At 41.5% G+C, this 21,872-nt stretch overlaps 1 protein-coding gene and 1 long non-coding RNA gene across 11 annotated transcripts in view; both read right to left on the bottom strand.

Moving 5' to 3' along the window:
• Positions 1-20,518, bottom strand: part of eml1 (EMAP like 1) — a 66,087-nt gene extending 45,569 nt beyond the window's left edge. For 3 of the 10 annotated variants that reach the window (XM_088087266.1, XM_088087268.1, XM_042500386.2), the window contains exon 1: positions 2,276-2,907. In XM_088087266.1, the coding sequence (XP_087943392.1) occupies positions 2,276-2,342 (67 nt within the window). In that variant the 5' untranslated portion in view covers positions 2,343-2,907. Of the gene's footprint in view, positions 1-2,275; positions 2,909-20,353 lie in introns of those variants that run through there. The other 7 variants (XM_042500388.2, XM_088087272.1, XM_088087273.1 and 4 more) reach the window with 5 other exon arrangements.
• On the bottom strand, positions 13,610-14,398 carry LOC148187453 (uncharacterized). The gene is made up of 3 exons (XR_015778800.1): positions 14,265-14,398; positions 13,822-13,882; positions 13,610-13,683 (listed from the first exon to the last, which is right to left on the bottom strand). It is a non-coding gene; the product is annotated as an uncharacterized LOC148187453 (long non-coding RNA).
• Positions 20,519-21,872: the final 1,354 nt, after the last annotated feature.

Genomic DNA, 21,872 nt, shown 5'->3' with positions numbered 1-21,872 from the left:
CCAAGTTGCAGGAATAGTTAGAATATCTTTCTTTTCTACACTAAATACATAAAACCTTGTAGATATCTTTGAGTGTTTCATGATTTATATCTCACTTTTCTTTGTCTGCATCTCCTCCTTTATAATCGCTATAAATTTAATGAGGGAAATCCATAAGGGTTAAAAGGTTTTAACTGGACCCCCCTAAGTGATTCATTACTGCATTGGGGTAGCCAGTATCCATGGCTGGAGATACCTCTGTGTAATTCCATGTGATTTCCTCTCTCAGACAGCAGTATTCCCTCATCCCATCGACTGCCGGTGCTTACACAGCACAGTAAATATTATTGATTTTTTCATTATCCACCAATAGCAATTACGTTACTCTGTGCTTCAGCAATGATAGCTTACGCTCACTAACAACCACAGAGTCACTGCAACTGCTAAGTGCACACTGAAAAATGTGAGCTATACGTTCAAAACAGAGATGTTCCAATACCACCAATACCAGACCAATACTATGGCACTGAAAAAAATAAATTAACTGTTTACTACTAACCCTGAGACCAAAGCCTTGCATATGTTGTTTTTTACTAGTGGGACTTCAAATTTAAATACTGCCAGTAGTGCTGACATTTTGCTAACTGTTAATGTTAAAGTATTTACCCAAAATCAATTCTTTTTTTACAGCTTTGTAAACAGTAGATACTGTTGGTTGCAAAGCACAACTTACTGCATATGATACTATTTTAGTTTGTTAGTGAAGTTTTAAAACAACGAAGTTGTAAAACGACTTTGGAGGTATTGTTGATACTGATATCTATATCGCAAACTTTTATTTTGTTGAGTTTTTCTCCCTTTTCAATGTGTGCGTCCTCTTGTATCACTCTGTGTCCCCTCTCTAAATTTGGATGTTTTTGCGGTTTGTAATTTGTAACTCACGGGATGGAAAATTGATCTGCCAATCTGTTCAGAGCTAATCAGATCAGATCGATGGATGAGAGGAGCAGCTGCTGTAAGATAATGCAAACCTTTAGACCCAGCAGAATGAACTATTAAGTTTCACTTTCAATGGGGCTGATGGGTGCTGCTGTGAGTGTGGTGCAATGAATAACTGAATGGTTAGAGATATACATTTCATCAGTGCTCTTAATGAACGCTCCAGCTCCAAAAACAGAAAAATCTGTTTGTGGATGTTTTAATTGTAGCAGGCTGTCACAAATAAATGAATGTGTGGGAAATCCTGAATTCTATCTTTATTTAGCTGGTTCAGTGATGCTCAAATGGGCATCACAGCTTTGTTTAAATTCCCTGTGCTACAGTAGTCTCTATTATTGTGTGTGGCAGATAATCCCCTTTGTGTAGGGGGCTCACTAACTGTAGTTTGTCAGTATGCAGGTAGTGACGGTACCCTCCAACTGTGCAATACACTCAGGAACTAAACATAACAGGAAAGAAAAATCCTTCCAACATGTTACACTGAGTTACATTTGTGGACCTTTTTTAAGCAAAGTTTAGTAGTTTTGGGGATTAATCTAACATGAGGGTTCACTTTTCCAAAAAAGAAACTGGAGGTTCTTGGAAATAAATCCTAAACTGATGTCATCCTGATGTGTCATGCTGCTTTTCCCTCTTCCCTGAGTCACCCTCTCCCACCCATAACATTAGCAGCCTCAAGTATGGTTTCTCCCTCTGCCAGCAAATAAATTACATTAGTGCAGCAGAGCAACATGAGCAATAGTGTCCTGTTCTGTCATCTCTGTTCTGCCTCATTCAGCAAACTGATCGCAATCAGGGGAACGGGGGAGAAATGTATTCGTAACATAGCCATCCTCACATCAAGCAGAACCAGAGTAATCAGGGCAGCTGCTGAGAGCAAAGGACTGTTCCTCATCCTCCCTATGTCTTTGTTTATTAGCTGGCTTGATGACTGCTGGCTCACATAGACTGTTGACATTATTGTGGCCACGATTCCAGAAACTTCCCAGTAATTCAACAACATGCTTTTGTGCAAATGCCCTGTGGAGTTGCTGGATATTTTTATTTCAAATATCCACCAAAGTCTATAAAGCAAATGCTCTCTAGTTTAAGCTACACAAGGACATTTAAGATCTTTTTCACCGAAGCCCTAAAAGCCAAAATAGCTCACATGTCTGCAACACAGACACACAAACACACACATCGACTTGGTGTCAAGTTAAGCTGGTCAGCTGGTGACATGTCAAGTCCAGAGAAACAACATGCAGCCCAGGGGATAGAGGCGAGGAAGGGTGAGGAGAGGATTAGTTAGTTTTACCGTTGCAGAACTGTAGCAGTGATGAGGTGTCATACAAGCTGCTGTAGCTGGAAAACCCGTCCTCCATTCTCAACCTCTGCTCCGCTCCTCTCTGCTCCTCTCTGCTCCCTCTGTTATCCACCACCCCTTCTCCCTCCTCTGTCTCTCTCTCTCTCTCTGGTGACTCCCCTCCGTTAGTTTATCGTTCACTTGACGTCCAAGGCGCTCCCTCCATTCACTCAGCACGGGTCAGGCTCCCTGGGTGAGTCTCCATGGCAACCCATTCACTCCGATTATGTCATGTGAACTCTTCTTTTCCTCTTCTTTTCCACCCCCCTCACACAAAAAAGTCCTGAACTACAGCAGAAAACACTCCCTGCTGAAGAATGACTGCACCGGAGCGCTGGAGACACACACAGAGGCAGAAGTTCAGAGGCTGCTGGTGGTTTTGTTTCCTCCTACTCCCTCCTGCTCCTCTTTTCTCCTCCCTCTGTTCTCCTCTCGTCCTTCTGTCTTCAGCGGAGGCAGCTGTGTGTCGTTAGCTCTCGCTGATCTCCAGCAGAAAAACAGCTTTAAGAGGGCTTGAGCTTAGAGCGCAGGCAGGCTCTGGCACAGGCAGTTACTGTGTGTGTGTGTGTGTGTGTGTGTGTATATGTGTGTGTGGAGTGTGTGTGTGTGTGAGTGTTTAGATAATGCTCGGGACAGCCCAGCCTTCCCCTGTCACACAGTGTGGACGAGTCAGAGCGCAGGGGGCTGGGCCTGTCGGAAAGATCCTCCTCCTCCTCTCCTCTGCTGGTGGAGAGGAGAGAGGACGAGAGGAGAGGAAAGAGGTGAGGACAAAAGAGGTGAGGAGAAAAGAGGAGAGGAGAAATATGGGGACAAGGTAGGGGAGGAGATAGGAGGGGAAATGAGGAAAGGAAATGTGAGGAGGAAACAGGAGAGGAAAGGATAAAAGAAGTAAGGAAAAACAGAAGAGATGACATAAGGGAGAAGAGGAAAGGAGAGATGAAAGGAGGAGAAAGGAGGAAAAAAGGATAAAAGAGGAGAGGAGAGGAAAATAATAAGATGAGGAAAAGATACAATAGGTAAGGAAAAGGGAATAGAAGAGATACAGGGATGAGGTAGGAGAGGAGAGGAGGAGATAGGAGTGGGGAAGAGGAAAGGAAATGCATGGAGAAAAACGGAGAGGATAGGATAAAAGAAGTAAGGAAGAAAAGAGCAGAGGAGAAAGGGGAGGAGACGAGAGGAGACGAGACAAGGAAAGATGACAGGACAAGGAAAGGTGGTAGAGGAAAGGATTGGAGAGAAGAGGAGCGGGGGAAAGGAAAGGAGAAGAAAAGAGATGAGAGTAGGAGACAGGGTAAGGTAGAAAAATAGAGGAGAAGAAAGTAAGGACAGGAAAGGAGAAAAGAGGAGAGAAGGTAGGATAGGAGAGGAAGAAAGGTGACAAGACAAGGTAGGGTAGGAGAGAAGATGAGAGCCAAAAGAGGAGAGGAGGAAAAGTGACAGGACAAACTAACTTGGTCGAGGAAATGAGTTAACAAAAGAGGAGAAGTACACAGAGGAGAGGATAAAAGAGGAGAGAGGAGGAGAGGACCAAGAATGGCAGGACAGGAGAAAGAAGGAGAGATGTTTAGAAAGGAAAGGAGGGGAGAGGACATAACGAGGTAAAGCTGAGATGAAAATTGCACAAATAAAGAAAACCAAACAAAATATCTAGTCACCAAAATGACTCAGTCTCTGTGGTTCCCTCAGTCAAAACATAGCGGTTACTACAGTTACTACATCGCTCCCCCGCACCGACACGGAGTCACACGTGTTTATACTGGTAAGGAGTCACATGGGGACACCCCACAACAAACCACCGTCACATCTTCCCTGGCATTTCCTGCAGCCAAACATTCAAAACCTGACATTGCCAGGGGATCTCCGCTGTGGCCAAACATGATTACCATTCTGTCCTCTGTCTGTCTTATCTGCCCCGCTGCAGACTGCACCGAGACCGAGGGATCCTTAAAACAAGGACAAGAGGAGGGGAGAATAAAAGGGAGACTGTGGAAAGAGAGAAATAAATGGGATAGAGGGGGAGGGGATGGAGGTGAAAAAGAGAGCGCGCTTGAGAAGGGTGGGCGGTATAGAGAGAAGAGCAAATTAAAAAGTGAGCAGGGTGGGTGTTTAGTGAGAGGGGAAAAGGGGGATACCCTAAAAAAATCTATCTGGGGGGTTTTGTATGTACATGTGAGGGGGCCTCTTTGCATTATTTATAATTCAAGCTTGCAGGGAGAAATAATAAGCCTAAAGAGTCTGTGGCCTATATTCATGTGTGCTACATTCCCCCCTTTTTCCTGCCAGATCACAAGACGGAGCCGACAAAATAACACAAAGGCAGAGATGCTCTAAAGCAGGGATACTCAACTCGCTTTGCTTTAGGGGCCACTTTTACAAAATGACAGGAGGCCAGGGGCCAGCTGCAGCAGCCCCATACATGTTTCTAGGATTTTAGGAAGTTTCTCAGATTTTAAAACCATATTTCTAGGATTTTATGACCTTTCTACAATTTTAGGCTTTTTCTAGGACTTTTGCACATTTCTCGGATTCTAGGACAATTAGGGTGGAAAGATGTTTCTAGGATTTTAAGATGTTTCTAGGACTTTTACATTTCTAAGATTTTAGGCCATTTCTAGGATTTTAGGACATTAGAGTCTTAGCTAGGACCATTGTCAGCGAGGCGGGGGATCCTCTACTGGCACTTTTTTTTTTATAAACAAGCTCTATTTTGATGATGTTTTATGCACTCTGGCACCACATATATACTGTATATATATGCTAAAAGTATTCCTAGTGTGAACCACGTTATTTTATTGTGAATTAGAAAATAGTTGGGAGGCCATCCGGCACACTATCAGGGGCCAGATTCGGCCTGCGGACCACAGGTTGGGTATCAATGCTCAACAGACAGCAGTGGTGGAGACCATGACAGGATACATGTGTTTCTCTCAGAGTTTTTACATTGGCCCAGCAGGTGTGATATAATCTTTCTGTGCAGGTATCTCTCCTAATAGCTAGAGTCCTCTCTGGTTCAAAGGATAGATTTGACCTTTAAGGGGAGGGTGACAGGGAAGCAGTGAAGCACCTTATAACAGCTGATCACTTTACGGTTCAAGGCCTCCATGTTGTTGACCTCAGCCTTTGTATTCTCTCCCCCGTCTCCCTCAGGAAAACGCTGTACTCTGTTTCACTTATTACACAATAACATCAGGCCACCAATAGGTCCACCACCCCCAGACGCAGCCGGGATTATGTGAGAAAACAAGGTGCTCTTTGTACACCAATGTTGCATTTGAACACTGCAATAGTTGTTTTTAAAATCACAAGGCTATTACATTTCAAAACACACAGAGAGTAAGATTTTGTGTTGACCTTCATACGATTTGCACACTTTGCATTCTTATCTACAATTGCAATGTGGAAAAATGCACCATGGTGTCTGCGTATATTTTAGATACTGTGAACTCACAATTCAGATGTTTTTAATCACCGAAAGGCCACAGCACCCGATGTTTTGATTCAGATACAGAAAGGAATTTCACACAGCTCCTCACCCAGAGTCCAAGCAGCTCACACACTGTAAACATCCTTTGTGTTTTTGTTCTGAAGACTGCGAGTCACGCTGGTGTTTTGTTTGAAGGGGCTCAGATTATTGTAAATCTCATTCTGGGGCAGATTTGGGATCTAGATTAGGGACAGGTCTGGTTTTTGTGTGTCTGTCTCTCTGTGCATATGCTCACGTGAGAAGAGGCAGCTAAAACTGGGGTATATTCTCCCTAAAATCCCCCCCAACGGGTCCCTAAACCCCACCTACTACACAGCGGGTGGCAGGTGGTGGAACCACTGCTGCTTCACCACCCCTCCCCTCTCCATCCACCCCTCCCCTCTCCATCCACACCTCCCCATTGTCCCCCCTTCCACCACCCATGAGTGAATCCAGACGGCGCGCGCGCACACACACACACACACACACACACACACACACACACACACACACACACACACACACACACACACACTATAAACAGGATAGTGCTGTGCAGAGTGTGAGGATATCTCACTTCTGCTAGCAAATACTGCAACACGCAACCTGTCTGTACTGTTTTGGTTCACTCTCACAGCTTTCTTTTCTGCAGCAGCAGACAGCTGCTTTCAGTGAAAAATCTCTAAAGACGCACTTTACACGACCTGCTCACAAAACAACAGAACAATAGACAGAGCTAGCAATTAGCTAGTGATAATGATGAAGCACATAGCAGCCAAAGAGTTAAATATTACCTGGAGACCAAAACTAGAGCTAAAAGAGAGTAACTGCTCCATAACTGCTGGATGTGAAAGCAATGATTTCCCAAAAAGTTCACCACATCAACTTCAAATGATGGGGCATTGTGCCCACAACTTGTTTCTGCTGCCTCAAATAAGCCAAAAATAAAAAAAAATATTGTAGGATTAATCTCTTATACTTTGCCACTGGCTTCATGTTTACAAATTTGGGTATAAAATGATGCCCAGTCTAGAATATTTATATATGATGTAGAGAAAAAAACGATGACTATAAAAGTCAGTAGAGTGCAGTCGTCCGTCAGGCTGCCATACAGGCTGATCATGGCCACTCTAAACAGTTCTTTCACACTGCAGTGTGTTCCAGAAGTGTCCCAGAAAGTAATAAAAATACAAGCCTCATCTATTTTTTCACGGTGTAAGGGCAATCAGCAGTTAATGAAGTTATAAAACAGTCAATAAAAGACGTTTTTCAGCAAATATGAATCACCACAACCAGGAGAGATCTTTGAGCATTCGCTCATAAATGTGTTTACAAAATATGAGGCTGATTGGTGTGGTTGTTTGTGCGGTTAGCTGCAGACACACACACACACACACACACACACACACACACACACACACACACACACACACACACACACACACACACAGAGTCTCCAGACACTTACGTCAAAATATGGTGTCTGACTACTTCATTTAGTGTAGTGTACGCATACTTTCATTTAAAAAAAATGCTGGAACTAACACATATCTGATGCTACCTTATGGTGTTTTAGATGCTTTTTTGTAAATCTAAAGCAACTTTAGGGAAAATTAAGTGGAAATCTAGGGGTAAAAAGGCATACATCACACAAAGAAAAACAAAAGAGACCTTAATTAGTTTTTTTTTTTGTACAACCTGCAGTATCAGAGTACATGCAGCTGTCTCAAAGAGGTGGATTCAAAGATTTGGTGTTTTGCTCAAGAGCACTTTAACAAGACTTGGCAATAGACTTCCATAACTTTCCTTGTGGGCCTGCTGACTCTGTTTTTACAGCTTTGGCTCTCAGGAGGCACATGAAGGTCATATTCAAACTGAATCAGTTGTTCATTTCTCTTAAAAAAAGAAAAGAAACTGCTGACGTTCATTTTATCCACAGATGATCAGTCAGTCTGTCAGTGGGCCAGGATTATACACAATCAAATCCAGAGCCGAGGATGAAACAAGGTCAATCCTCTGAGTGATCCAGTCACCATCTGTGTGCCTGTCCTGGTTATTGGGCGGTTTTGTGCTTTACACCATGAATTAATCCAAACTGGAGTTTCAATGACTCATAGAAACATTTCAAAAAAGGCAGGTGTATCTCTTTACAGTCGGTAAGCGAAGGACTGTCTGCACATCTTTATGAAAATGCTCGAGGCAGTTATGTGAGGGTTTGCTCCAGCTAGTTAAACATTACAGTATAATCCAACAACAGATTTACTTTAGTACAACATTTACAATGGCTCCTTAACTGTTCTGGTCAAGATATGAGGAAGTAAGAATACAGAGATAACAAGGTGTAAGAGTTCATAAATGCCTCCAATGTCAAACATGACTTTGGGTGTTTATTTTTCACTCAGGTGGAGTTAAAAAAATGTTTATGTTTAAAATGTCCAATGTAAATCACAGCAGGTAGCAAAGGTCACCCAGGATTAGCCTGTGCCAGGGCGAAGAGGGTGAGCCAACAGGAAGGAGTGATATAAGTGTTATTCATTTATTTCCCTGGTGGTAACAGTCACATGCAGTTCGAGAGTTCACCAGTCTGGTCATTATGCCGACTCAGTGTCTAATAAAGAGACAGCAAAGGACTGCAGGGCTGATGCTAATTTTAGACCTGAAGTAATCTTTTTGTGCACATACCAGTGTGGCTCTAAGGATGACAATTAGTCAAAGGTTTGCCATGAGATTTGGTACACACATTCATGTCAACATCAAGTCAAAATTTCAATTTGTCTATCTATTACTTGATTTTTTGAAACACCACCTTAACTAATGATGTTGCCATCAGCCTCACCTGTATTTGTGCTTACTGCTGTATAGCAAATGTTGGCATGCTAACACACCAAGTACGAGGGTGAAAATAGCAAACGTGATACCTGCTAAACTTCCAGATGTTGGTGTTGTCATTTTGAGCAGCCAGAGGTAAAACAGCCAGAGATAATAGCATGGCCCTAAACTCTTACAATTGAACTTTCATAGACATGAAAAGCCATTATGGTAGGAGCGCTGAATCTTAAAGGTACAGTTCAAGCCCAAATCAAAATTACATATTTTTCCTCTTACCTGTAGTGCTACTTATCAGTCTAGATTGTCTTGGTGTGAGTTGCTGAGTGTTGGAGATATTATCTATAGATAAGTGTGAATTATCTCAAATAAATATAAAAAACTCAACAGCAATGTCTCTTTCCAGAAATGATGGCCCGCTTACTCAAGATAACCCACAGACCTTGTAGTAGGTAGTTTCACAAAGAAACTATTTTCCTCAACCAAACTACACCCACCAAACGTATCACTGCGCAGAAGTAAGTGTACATCTACTCATGTACGAGAGGCTTGTGTTTGTGACGGCCTAACGTGAACTTTAACGGCGTCCTCCGCAGCTGAGCTGTGACGTTTGCTAGCTCTGTGGTGTTAGGTCAGCTAGCAGTAGATACACGCTTCCTGCTGCGCGGTGATATGGTTTTAGGGTTTAGTTTGGTAGAAAGAAAATAGTTCCTACTGTATATGAAACTGCTCACAAAAAGGTCTGTGGATTATCTTGCGTGCTGTTGGGTGTTTTTTTTTGGCATTTTGAGCACCACAAACTGAGTGCCATCTAGTTCAATTATATTGGAGAAAAGGCAGACATCTCTACATCCGATATCTCCAACACCGCAACTCACACCAAAACAATCTAGACTTATACATAGCGCTACAGGTAAGAGGAAAAAAATGTATTTTTGAGGGGTACACTGTTCCTTTAAATGTCTATTCTAAAAATGTTTTTAACTTTTTCATGTTTTTATATATTTTTCCTTAATACTAAAATGGCCAACTTCCTCATTACTTCTCAACATTAATATTTTATCTTTTTATATCTTGTCTCACCTCAGGCTTTAGTCGATACAACCAAGATCGATTTTCAGGGCGTGACAATTTGACATCTCATAACAGCAGCTGTGCTATGGATGCACCTAGATGGTGAGACGAGGTCAGACCAGCAGAGGATGTAATGCTGTCTGTGACTGACAGGTTCACTCTTTCTAATAACTGTGTGGACAGGAGAGCAGAGACAGACTGATTGAATGTGAGCTGGGAGAGTATATCAGCTAAGTGACGGTTGAAAATACATAATTTTCCACCTGTTGGAGAAACTAATCTGTCATTTCTTATAAATGCTTATCAAAGTAAGCTTAAATTCCCAATTAAAACATATTTTATGACGGTGAATATAACCTCTGCTTCACCTGCAACGGACATTGTTAGTGTCAAGAGTCTAAAGTAAAGAGAGTGCTTATGACTGCATGTCAGTGTTTTCAGTATTCAGTTCATCAAGTCTAGTCCAACACAAGGAGAAAACTGACAAGCCGCTATCTTCTCTGTGTGTGATCAACTAGAACCAATAAAGAAGAGCTGTTCAAAGTTTGTCATCATGAATTATGAGGAGGAAATCTGACCTACTTTCATTTGAGGGGAGAATCTAATGGAGTGATTATGTTTTGTTCACAGCTCTGGTTTTCATGGCACCACAGATGCTGGATTTAGACCCATGACGGGATCCATGATCTGTCACTTATCCCAGTGAATCATCAATCCTCTTACCTGTCATCAGTATTACATCATCAGTGTGAGAGCCTACACAGGACTACAAATCTACAGTCACATTAGCGGTTCTGTGGAGCTACAGGGCCAGCTAAATGCTAACTTTAACATGCCAAAAACCTCACAGTGGCAATGCTAACATGTTGCTGTTTAGCACTTCACGTTAACCACATTCACAGAAAATGTTAACATGCTCATATTTGCCCATATCATTCAACAACTGCCAGCTGACTAGATGGGAACGTCATTCGTTTGCAGGAATCTGGTCATGAGCCAAAGTGTTGGACATCTTCAAATTATGACCTCATGATGGCGCTAGATGGGAAGTCTGGGGGTCACCAAAGTTAGTACAATTCATTCAGACGGGGACATGAATTATAGATGTATAAAGAGAAGTGGATGTTGCGTTGAGGTAGGCCTTGTCATTCCTATCGAAGTTGCTCTGCGGCACATGAATCTAAAGAAATTCTTGTGTATAAAATTACCTGGATCATCTGCATCGCGGGGCTCAAAGAGCAGGTGCACTACAGACTTCTGCAGGCTGAGACACTAACTTCCTGTTTAGCTCTCTGCAGTTTTAAAAGGGATTAAATTATTTAATCATGCAGCTCTTCCAGACTTTTGAAATGTTATCAGAGCAAATGGATCAAACCCTGATAGTGAAATGAGTCATTTCTTGGGGGTTGTGTGACGCAAAAAAAAAATGTATCCACTGATTTACAGACATCTCTTTCACAATGTCAGTCTATGGGAATAAAGCATTTTGTGGGCTCACTGGCATTACATAACAGACTCTAAAATTGTAATTCAACTGTTTGGCCACAAAAAAATTGGTTTCAAAGCCAACTTCTAGGGGCCTGATATGAATATGCATACCAAATTTCAAGGCGATCCAAGAGCTGTTAATACATTTCACACTTAACTACAAATGTAAACCTGATGGTAATGCTACAAGGAAAGTCCAGGGAACCCAAAAGTCATTCAGATTCGTCATCAGGGAACCATATCTGTACCAAATTGCATGACAGTTTATCCAATTATTGTTGCTTTCCATAAACTGAATGGAAAATGTAATGAAACCCAATCTAACAAAGCTTGTACAGCCTATCTGTGTGATATCAGTGCAGAGAACAAGGCTACAGGATAAAAGGAAACGGCAGCTACACACTGCAGTGCACTTGTGTTTTGGGCTATACAAGAAACAGTGATGCCAAATAATGATGTTGTGGTTCAGGAAAACTGGGTCACCACTTGTGTTTTTAGCACAGTCTTTTGGTCATGGCCTCTAAGAGTATTATGCATGTAGAAATCCCCCGCCAGACTCTGTAATATCTACAAAGACCCACATTTATGAATTTTAGAGAAAGAGGGAGTCATGGGGATGCATTTCGCAAGTCTCACTGTGGTGCAACTATGGATTTAAAGATTTTATCAGCAATACTGATTCTTAGCCCAAAATTGGATCAGTTTGCAATTTCAATAACAGCATTATATGGACAAAATTGAACTGATTAATGCTTGATGAGCATTTAAATGCTTAAAATAAATCTAAAATAGGCCCTGATGTGGTGCTGCAGCTCATAAGACAAACATGGCAACTGGATTCAAGGTGAATGATAGTGGAAGTGTTTGGTGATGTTGTGCCAAAAAGTGATCGTCTGTCATACCTATGCTCTAACCAGGGACATAAAGTTATGTGTATTTACATGCTACGACTGTTTGATCCATGTCTGAGCAGCTGAAGACGTGAATACTGGGTGATACAGTCTTATCAGGCTGCGTGCGCTCCAGCAGACAGCGATCAGTTTCTGGCAGATGATCACTTTTTGAAAAGAAAGACATTCGATCCCCCTGTGAGGTCTCTGTGGAAGTCATGTCAAGACAGACTCTGGTAGGGAGACAGACGGCACGAGAGCGTAGAAGAGGAGGATCTGCTTTTGGGCTGTAAATAGCTCCTAATCCTGAGGCTGTGGAGCAGCGTTTCATGTCCTACTCTCACTCTTCTTTTTTGTGCTCTGGAATATATAACTCTGTCAGTCACAGATCAAACGGCACTGACGAATTTACCAAACCACAATCTGTATATTATGGTATGCTGTTTCCCCCTATAGCACAGGTTCATTGGTAACGCTTAATCTTGGCTGACAAATGTAATCACCTGTTTAAATAGTATCATGTGTCTTTCAGTTACAATCAGAGCATTTCATTTTTCAGGGGTGGAAGGAGTAGAGTATTTTTCTCAAACAAATGTTCTGTAACATTCAAGGAAATTTACTTGAGTAAAATTGTACTCAGAAAAAAGTGAAAAGAATAAGTGTTACTCAGTTACATATTTAAAAAAAATGGGTCGGAGTAGTGGGTGTAATATATGACGATGATGATGTTGTATGATAAAACTATTAAAGAACACCTTTAGCTTACAAACTATAGTGCATTAACTGTCCACTAGTGGAACCACATCACGTCTGTGGATGGTAACCACACATGTACAAAGCAACAGTAAATTCCTTCTCTATAGGACATTTGCAGTCTGTGCATGCAGCTGAATCAATAATACATTTACAGTGACCTTCCCCTGTGCAACCTCACAAGAATTAACCAGAAAAGAGACAATTACACAAATAAAAAACAACAATAAACAAAAAAGAGCCATGGGCAACACAGCAGGTGCAACAAACATAATTAGACTACATAACTTAAATAAGCTATAACCTGAACAACAGAAGCGTCACCAAGGGAACAACAGACAAACTGTAAAGACAATATACCCTAAACTGCACAAACACACCCATTAAAGCAGGGGCGTAGCCATCATTTCAGAAGTGAGGGGGACAGATTATTCAGGAATAAACTGACTTTTATTGAGTGATTTATCATCTTCTCACATTCAATTGCGCCTCTCCTTAGCGGCTAAAGAACTAAATAACCACAAACAGCCACAGTATGGCACCCAGGGACCGACTCAACTTCTTTAAAATGATCAAAATTCAAAAGTTTGAGCTTCCAAGCTCTGGTTGAGTTGACACATAATGGCCCTCAAGCATTTACAGGGTAATTAGCTAAATAATTAAGTGCCAAGTGACAACACTTAACATGAAAAGTTCCCTAATAGTTGTGGACATTAATCTCAGAGACACTCTTATCCTATAGACAACACGTCCTTAGTTATAAGGCCAGTTATAATCTGTCCTCACCTTTGAGCCTCGGGCTGATGGTCTGTGCTGCAGCCTGGTCTCTGTCCTGATCGCTGTGTGCTGCTTTCTCCCTGCTCTGTCTGTTGCAATGCAGACAAAAATATGTGCAAACAAATTTTAGAAAAGTAGTTCTGAAATAGCTGTGGAGATGAATGCCAAAGTCATTCTTATTCTATAAATATATTTCCCTAAAGCCATTAGTTATAATTTCTCCTCACCTGTGAAGCCTCTCCCTGACTGTCAGTGCTGCAGCCTGCTCTCTGTCCAGACCGCTGTGTGCTGCCAATAATACAGATAACAATAATACAGATTTCTTTTTAAATAATAAGAATGGTAGTTGTGAAATAGCTGTGAAAATTAGTCACTTTTATGCTATAGATATATTTTCTCAGGCAATCATAATCTCTCCTCACCTACGAGGCCCTGCATAACCACCAGTGTTGCCTTCTGGTCCACAGTCTCCTCCTGCTCTTTCTATTTTAGCATTAAAGATTAAAATTTTGCGCAGAAATTAAGGAGGAGAGGGTCTATTCCTAGCATGAAGCTAGCTAGCCAGTAACAACAACGTTAGCACTCTAGTTCACTGAGCTATACTGGCACCTAATTAATTTGACATCATTTAGCTAACATTGTCAACAGGCAACAGCATTTCTCAACTTACACGGTTTGTTTTGAAGAGGGAGTGCGAGTTGTTTTGCCTCTTGCTGGTTGGTTTGCTGCTGTACATTATTTGTGGTACTTTCGTTAAAACCGACAGTGCAGAGCAATAGTGCCCGCGCGCGTCTCAACTGTGTCACGTGATCACAACAAGACAGCGCGTGTACGCCGCTGCCTATTCATGGTGCGTTTCAAGACCGCTCGGAAAAACGAGACACGACGTGTGACATATGAATTAAAAGGGTTGTAAAAAGGGAGGGGGGCAGAGGATCAAAGAAAAAGGAGCCTGCGCAGTTTTTACACAACACTGGGTTTCCAGGCAATACAGTGAGGGAATGCTGCCTTAATCTATACAGTTACAATAAATACTTTTGTTGTTGTACTCACCTGTTTGAATGTAATTCTGTACATATTGTGCACTGCATAGTCCTCTTAAACTGCTTTAGGTTAAACGTTTCTGCTCATTCATTCTCAGTGCAAAATATAACCAGTCCACTCAGCCTCTCTGTCCCACTGTACTCCCCAAATTCAAAGAGTTTTGAGCTGAGTGCTGAGAGCTGAGTCACTGCTGTGAGGAAATTATTTACAAAAACAGCAGGAAGGCTTCACACATCTGACTGAAGGAAGACGTCCAGAGAATATGTACAAATCATCACTGCAGGGTCCAGTGAGCATATTTAGCATTTAGCTGGTATTGCAGCATCCATCCCTCTGTAATAAGTAGCTGGCTTTGTTAGCAGTTGTTTAGCAAACAGGCTAATTTGGGCTGTAGCCAACAACAGAATAACAATCCTTTAAACAGTTTGCTCTGTGCACTAACATCTCGCTTCAACTGCAGTTACAGAGCTCCCAAAACTAGCAGGAAGAACAACAAACAACCCCAAGCAGGCATCAAGGCCTCTAAATGTATGATATGTTCACTGATACCCTGGAAATCTTGGCACCTGCAATAAACAGTTTTTTTTTTCTTTTTCTTGGCTGTACTCCTATCTCTTAACACAGCAACACTCATAACATAACAGTTAAACTCTAATATGTGACCCAGTCCTTTACAGTTTTTTCGCTTGACCCAGCATGCACCTGTTGTTTACACAACATCATAAATGTGTTTGATCTGGGTCACTTACCTTAATCACGGCCAGTGATTGCAATTACTATCAACATGAATACATGTTTTTTACCCATGCCAATGTGTAATAATTGTAAACTCAACCATAAAACATTATGAACATTCTTAATGTTAATGCATTGTTGCCATTTTTTGTTTGTCCCCCAAACTACTACACTTGGTCCAGTTGCAACTGAAGCTCTAACACCCTAGTCAGTTAATGCAACTACATGTATGTTGTCCATGTTTGTGTCACCTTGAGCTTTGCCCTCCTGCAGCCACAAACATAGCAGGGGTACGTTCATTCTCAAAATGTTTTGCACCATTTTGCTTTGGATTCCAGACTGAGCGACATACTGTATATTTGTAAGATGGTGTGGGGCTTTGAGATATGTTTTCTCCAGTTTGGTGGGTGTGTCATGTGTTTGTCAGTCAGTAAACTAAAGTCTGGTAGATTTGTACTTTTTGTACATGTTTTGATTACGTTTCACACTTGCTTTGATAGTGTAAACATAAGTTTTTCATGCCAATAAAACCCCATTAAACGGATCTGAATTAAACGTAGCCGTATTACAAGGCAGTGCGCACAACAGGGTGTTCAACCCACCACTGTTTTTGTTGAAATAAACATTTTGCTACATTTTGTTGGGGCTGAACGCAGCTCATCTTCTCCTCTGCTGGAGCTGCTGAATTGGCTCCTTTCTTATGTTCCTTTCTCACATGGTTTATTGTGTATTTTATAAAAATTGTTTATTTCTGCAAGAGATGCAACTTAAAATGTAAAAAAGTAAAACGTACAGTTCTAAAGATTTAAAAAAAAAAAAAAAACATAGCCTGATTGTTTTAAAGGAAACAAAAATCTTTCTAAAAGCATCTCTAATCACATGTGACAGTTACACTCAACAGGCCAAATAAAGTGAAGCTGAATGACCATTTAAAAGTAAATCTCTAGATGAAATCCAGACAATGTAATGGTGTCCATCCTACAAATATGGAATTCCTTATAAGGTGGAAAAGTAAATTTAAGATCAGCCACTGTGGTTTATATACAATATGTGACCCAGTTTTAAGAATACTCCACCAAAACCAACTCCCACACACAGCATTTTATCTCCACAACATGCTTTTCTAAGATGACAGATTCACCTTTCACTAAGCATAACCACCAGTCAAGTCAAGTCATATATATAAAATCATAAATCACACATTTGCCTAAAAGGGCTTTACAGTCTGAGCAGCACACAACACATGCTATCCTCAGTTAAGCAAAAAACTGCCAAAAGAAAAACCTTTAAAGGGAGAAAATGGAAAAGAAACTACAAGAAAGGCAAAAGAGGTGGGCTCCTTCTTCCAGGATGGAGTGGGCAGACATGCAATAGATATTGAATATGTCCAGAGAGCAGGATTAGATTTTCAGTCAGCACACATGCAGACGCTTTGAGAGGACTGACATGAACAGATAAGCAGGCGGGCAGAAAAAAAGCAGATGGACAGAAAGAGGATCGCCCTTGTGGACATGGAGAATGTGCCAACAAAGGGTTTCTCCTGTATTATTCTGCACAAAAGTGTGACAATCATAACATCGAGGCACCATATCAAATCATACTGGGGGTATTACTCGAGCCTTTATTGCTTCTGTGTCAACCTTTCACACCTCTTCCTGCCTCTTTCTTCACTGCCTGACCTCCTCGCCGTTACACTAATGATGCCAAAGAAGTGAGGAAGAAGGGTTACAAACCACACTGACTTCTCTACATCTAATCTATATGTTAATGAGGCATAACTTGGACAGAGAAGTGGAACAGGATTGTTGTAATTCAGCTGACTGCAACCCGTGGGAATAAACTAATGTGACTGATGCTGTGTACAGCCATTAAAAAGCAGAAAACCATCTTGCACGTCAGTGGGAGACATTGTAATTTTCAAACCCTCTACACTGTGAAAATGATCCATTTATCTAAAGGACGATGATCTGAATTCACCTGATCACTACCATAAAATCCACCCAGGCTTTGGTGTGTAAAATGGACTCACACTGTGTATCCCAGAGTGCGCAGGGCTGTGTGCTCTCTCAAGCGACGACAACATTAATCACATCTGACTTGGCCGCTGAAACATCCATGTACACCCTTCCCCCATTTCCTGAACAACCAAGAACTCTGCTCCACTCTTTCCCTGTGAGCCTGCACATATACAGTATATACTGTTAGATTTCATATAACTACTTTGCTTCATTGGTCATTTCTTGTGCATCAAATAACATTTCATTGTGCACTTGCATGTTTCTCCTCTCCTGTTCCTTTCAAAGTCACAGCAACTCAGCTCTCCGATCGATACAGCCCAAAATAAACTCTGCTGAGGAAACCTGGCGTCTGCTGCAGAGTTTACTATAATGCATGCGTTAGGGCGGTCTTGCTCCTCCCTTTGTGTGTCACATGCACACACAAAACTGCAGGTGACTGTGCTCAAACCTGCACGTCTCATATGACCCATTTCCAGCCAGTCTGCCAACATGAGGAATAGGTTTAACATCAGCAAAGCTACTTGTCCTCATATTCAGGGCACAGATGGAGGGCTTACGTCAGCAGGCCATGATGCCATCTTCATCTGCATTTATGAGCACAGTCACTCCAGCACACACACAGACACACACACACACACACACACACACACACACACACACGTGTCTCCAAGTTCAGCATCTGTATTGCAGCCGGTGGCGAGTGGATGGTTTTCTGTCACATAACGACTTGTCAGCTCCCACTGATACCCCCATAAGTCTCAGTTATATGACACACACTGCTTTTCATTTTTCACCAAACTGATCTCCGTGGAGACAGACACCACCGCCTCACTCCCCATCCCTTCATCTCTCCAAGTCTCCCTCTATATTCTAAACCCCCTATCTTCCTTGCATCTCTTTCATTTCCCACTCATTCCCCTTCTTTTGTGCTTCATAATTTGCTCCACTTTTGCACCGCATCCCCTTTTTGTATTCTCCATCCGAGTTTTAATCCTTTTTCCCTCTTTAACTTTCCACTTTTAATGACCCTGGGCTTCTCCTTCTCCCCCATTATCAGGACCACCATTGATAAAATATGCTGTTACTGCCACCTGCAGGACATGTACTGAACTGCTGCTGCTGTTGATGTTGACACGCCTGAGTCAGTGTCTGAACTCTGTGTTACTGCATTGAAATTTAATCATTGATCCCAAATACCTCATAGAAACAGCACAAACAAATTAACCATTTTTCCCAAGAAGACATTTAAGTCACAGCAAGAGAACAGTTTTTTTTATTAAGTTAAATAATTAATCATTTTCATCTGAGATTTTTTAAAGTGTTTTTCTATGTTTTGAGACACATGTAAGAAAAAAGAAAAAGTAAAATATCCCCTTAGATAATAGAGATGGCTATCTTCCTGAGGAATCTAATGGAAATATATTTGAATGCAAGCGTTATTTTTTGTTTTTCTTTATTTATTTGACTTGTTTATTTTTCGTATCATAAAGCACTTGATTATTTTTTATAATTATCAAAACATTTGAGAAGTAAGATATGTGTAGAGTATTTGAAGACTCATGTAAACCATCTGGCTGCCAATAAAAACCTTTTTTTTTTTAAAAAAAAAGGTGAATTTCATTTAGCTGTTTTATTTTCTGGGTCCTGGTATAATAGTAATTATTAATAATAATAATTATTATTATTATGAGAAATGAATAAATAAATATAAAAAAACATTGCCCTAAATATTTTTCCCCCTTGAATACATTATCATGTTGGATTTGAATATTTAACTCAGTCTGATACAGATTCATGGAAGTGATACATCAAGCGCAGGTAGAAAAATTGGCTTAACTATTGTCAAACAGTGTAAAAAAATGTGGTGTGAAACTGAAAATATCAGGTTTGAATAAAAAAAATGATAGTACCTACTCTGTCATTTTATCAGTTTGTTGAGTTGAAGGCGTTTCGCTGCCAGTTAGTTGCCTAAATCACAATGATTTAGCTTCCACACATTTTGATGTAATTTCTTGGCAAATCCATTAGAGTATGATATGATAGATAATGGAGGTGTGGTCAGCAGCCTGTCAAATTCAATAACCATAATCTCTGGGCAGTTGTTGCCAAGGCTGCGGAGTCTGTAACTGACAACATCAAACCGTTTTTATACTGCTGAGTCATTTTTGATTATTCTGAGAAGGGAATCAGGCATGGACTGAGCCAGAGAGGAGAGGGAACAGAAAAAAAGAGGAGATAAATGGAAAGGGAGAGATGAGATAGATGAAAAAGTGGGTGGGCCAGTGAGTGAGGGAGGGGGGGAATAAGTGAGTGTAAGAACAAGACAAGGGGAAGGTTTCTATTTATAACTGATTGTTTCTGTTAGTCTGTCAGTCAGGCATAAGTAAAGACTTCTGGCTGCACTTGTGGGAAATGACCCTCAACTTAATGCTTTGTTGTGCACACACACACATGCGCGCACGAACACACACATATACACAGCATGCATGCACACTCACGCAGACACTTGCATGTACACACCACATCTTTTCCATTTACCAACAACTCAGGAACAGCCAGATCTCATGCAACACTTTTGTATCCACAAATCCATCAGCACTACCTTCCTGCCTCCATCCATACAAACCGTCTCCCTTTCTTTTCCTCGCCTCTCAACATATCCCTGATTAAAACTTCTGCAGAGTCATTCTGCATTATTTCATGAAACCAGAGGGATTTCTCTAAGAGTTTCCATATAAGGGCCCAAACTGAACCAGCTCCTCTTTGCTGCTGAATACTTGCTGGCTGATCAGTCCCAGTGGAGGGTTTAGACTAAAACAGGACGGGCCCCGCTCCCTCAAACACACACATTCTGACAATCCAAACAGTTTACAAAGATGTATGCACAGATAAGCACCTCATATATCTCTCTCTCGTATGTATGCACATGTGCACAAGTGTACAGTACACACTGCTTTCTTACCCGTTGGTAGCCCCTCACAGTCAGACATAGTCAGAGAGAGAGAAGAGGATCAGGACAGTGTCTTCTTTTTGGCAGCTTCTTCTGAATCTGTGCCTTCTTGTTTTTATTGCTCTGGTCAAACTCTCTGTTTTACGCTCCAAGCTGTCACACTCTCTCTGTGTGTTTAGCTTACTTTCTTTACTTTCTGTCTCCTTGTACTCCCCTCTCTCTCTCCTTCTCTCAACATTATTACCAGTGGCCAGTGGATATGCCAATCAAGCATCACAAACTGTGCTATTGGGTGCTAAATTTGTAACCAACAGTCCTCCCATGGGATACTGTTTCCCTTAGATATGGCAGGCTTTCTCAGATGTGATTTCATTGACTTCTCATACATCTACAACACAAATCTCACCATTAAAAGACAACACAAGAGAGAAAACTGTTTTGTTTTTTGTCATGTAGACTGCAACAAAATAAGAGGGCAGAGCCTTTTCCTCACAGACTCACCTTAAAATGGTTGCTTTCCAGAACACTTTTCTCCTCATCTCTTGAGCCTGTAACATAAAACATAGAAAGTTCCAGTAAACTTCTCATACCTTGAGAGACAGGTTGGCCAAACCACAGCATTTCTCCAGAAAAACAGTTTTTTGGGGGGGGCAGTAGTAGTTTTTGTTTCCAATGGGGGGCGCTTGAGTCTCATTGAATAGCAGCTTGTTCACACGAGGAGAAATCCTTTGTTGTCTCCAGTTGCTCAAGTGGCCTGGATACCAAGAAATTTCCAGGGTCAAGTGACTAAAGACTGCGATTCTGACAGCTAAAGTAAATCTCAATGGTCTGTTTTATTTCTAATAAATACTCAAGAATTTAGGAGTTGCATTGGCTGCCAATTTCTGCTTAACACAGATGGACAGGCGGGGAAGCAGAAAAACAGAAAGTTCTCTCTTTGGTGGAGAGACAAGAAGTTAGGGCGCAAAATTGAGAAGGATCCATGAAGCAGGGGAATCAAATATTGCAGCCAGTTTTGTGTCTCCACTTAAGTCGTTTCATAACGGAGGAGACAAAGAAAAGTGCTTGCCAGGCACTTCATAATGCTGCACAGATTACTGGCCCACTGGAGCGCACAAATGTTCCTCAGAACATACTTAACATACTGCGCAGCTCTGATTAAGCTTGTCGCCAACTTTTCCAAACCCTCATTCCTGAATTACTTTTCAGCTTACTCAGCTGACCCTTTGTCACTTGACTGGGAGGATTATCACGAGGGAGAGATCCAGCATGTGACTGAGCGGGGTCAGACAGTAGACATATCAAGCGGGTACCAGTGTCACAGAGGTTAGGATTTAGTGCCTGTGACAAGGGTTATCTAGAGATCTTGAGAGGACACAGGGGATGAGATGTTAGAGGAGTGTCTTGCTCCATTATCTGTCCCTCAGAAAGAGATAATGCCCCCCACCCTTTCCAATCTAACACAGCACCCCACCCTTCACACCAGGACCAGCTTTGATGTTTGATCTCCAGCTCTTGTTTGCAGAAGAGC

Source organism: Plectropomus leopardus, chromosome 14, assembly GCF_026936395.1.
Source record: "Plectropomus leopardus strain MGB_pleo_1.0 chromosome 14, ASM2693639v1, whole genome shotgun sequence".
NCBI classification, from domain to species: Eukaryota; Metazoa; Chordata; class Actinopteri; order Perciformes; family Serranidae; genus Plectropomus; species Plectropomus leopardus.
This window is presented reverse-complemented; position numbering and strand designations above follow the sequence as displayed.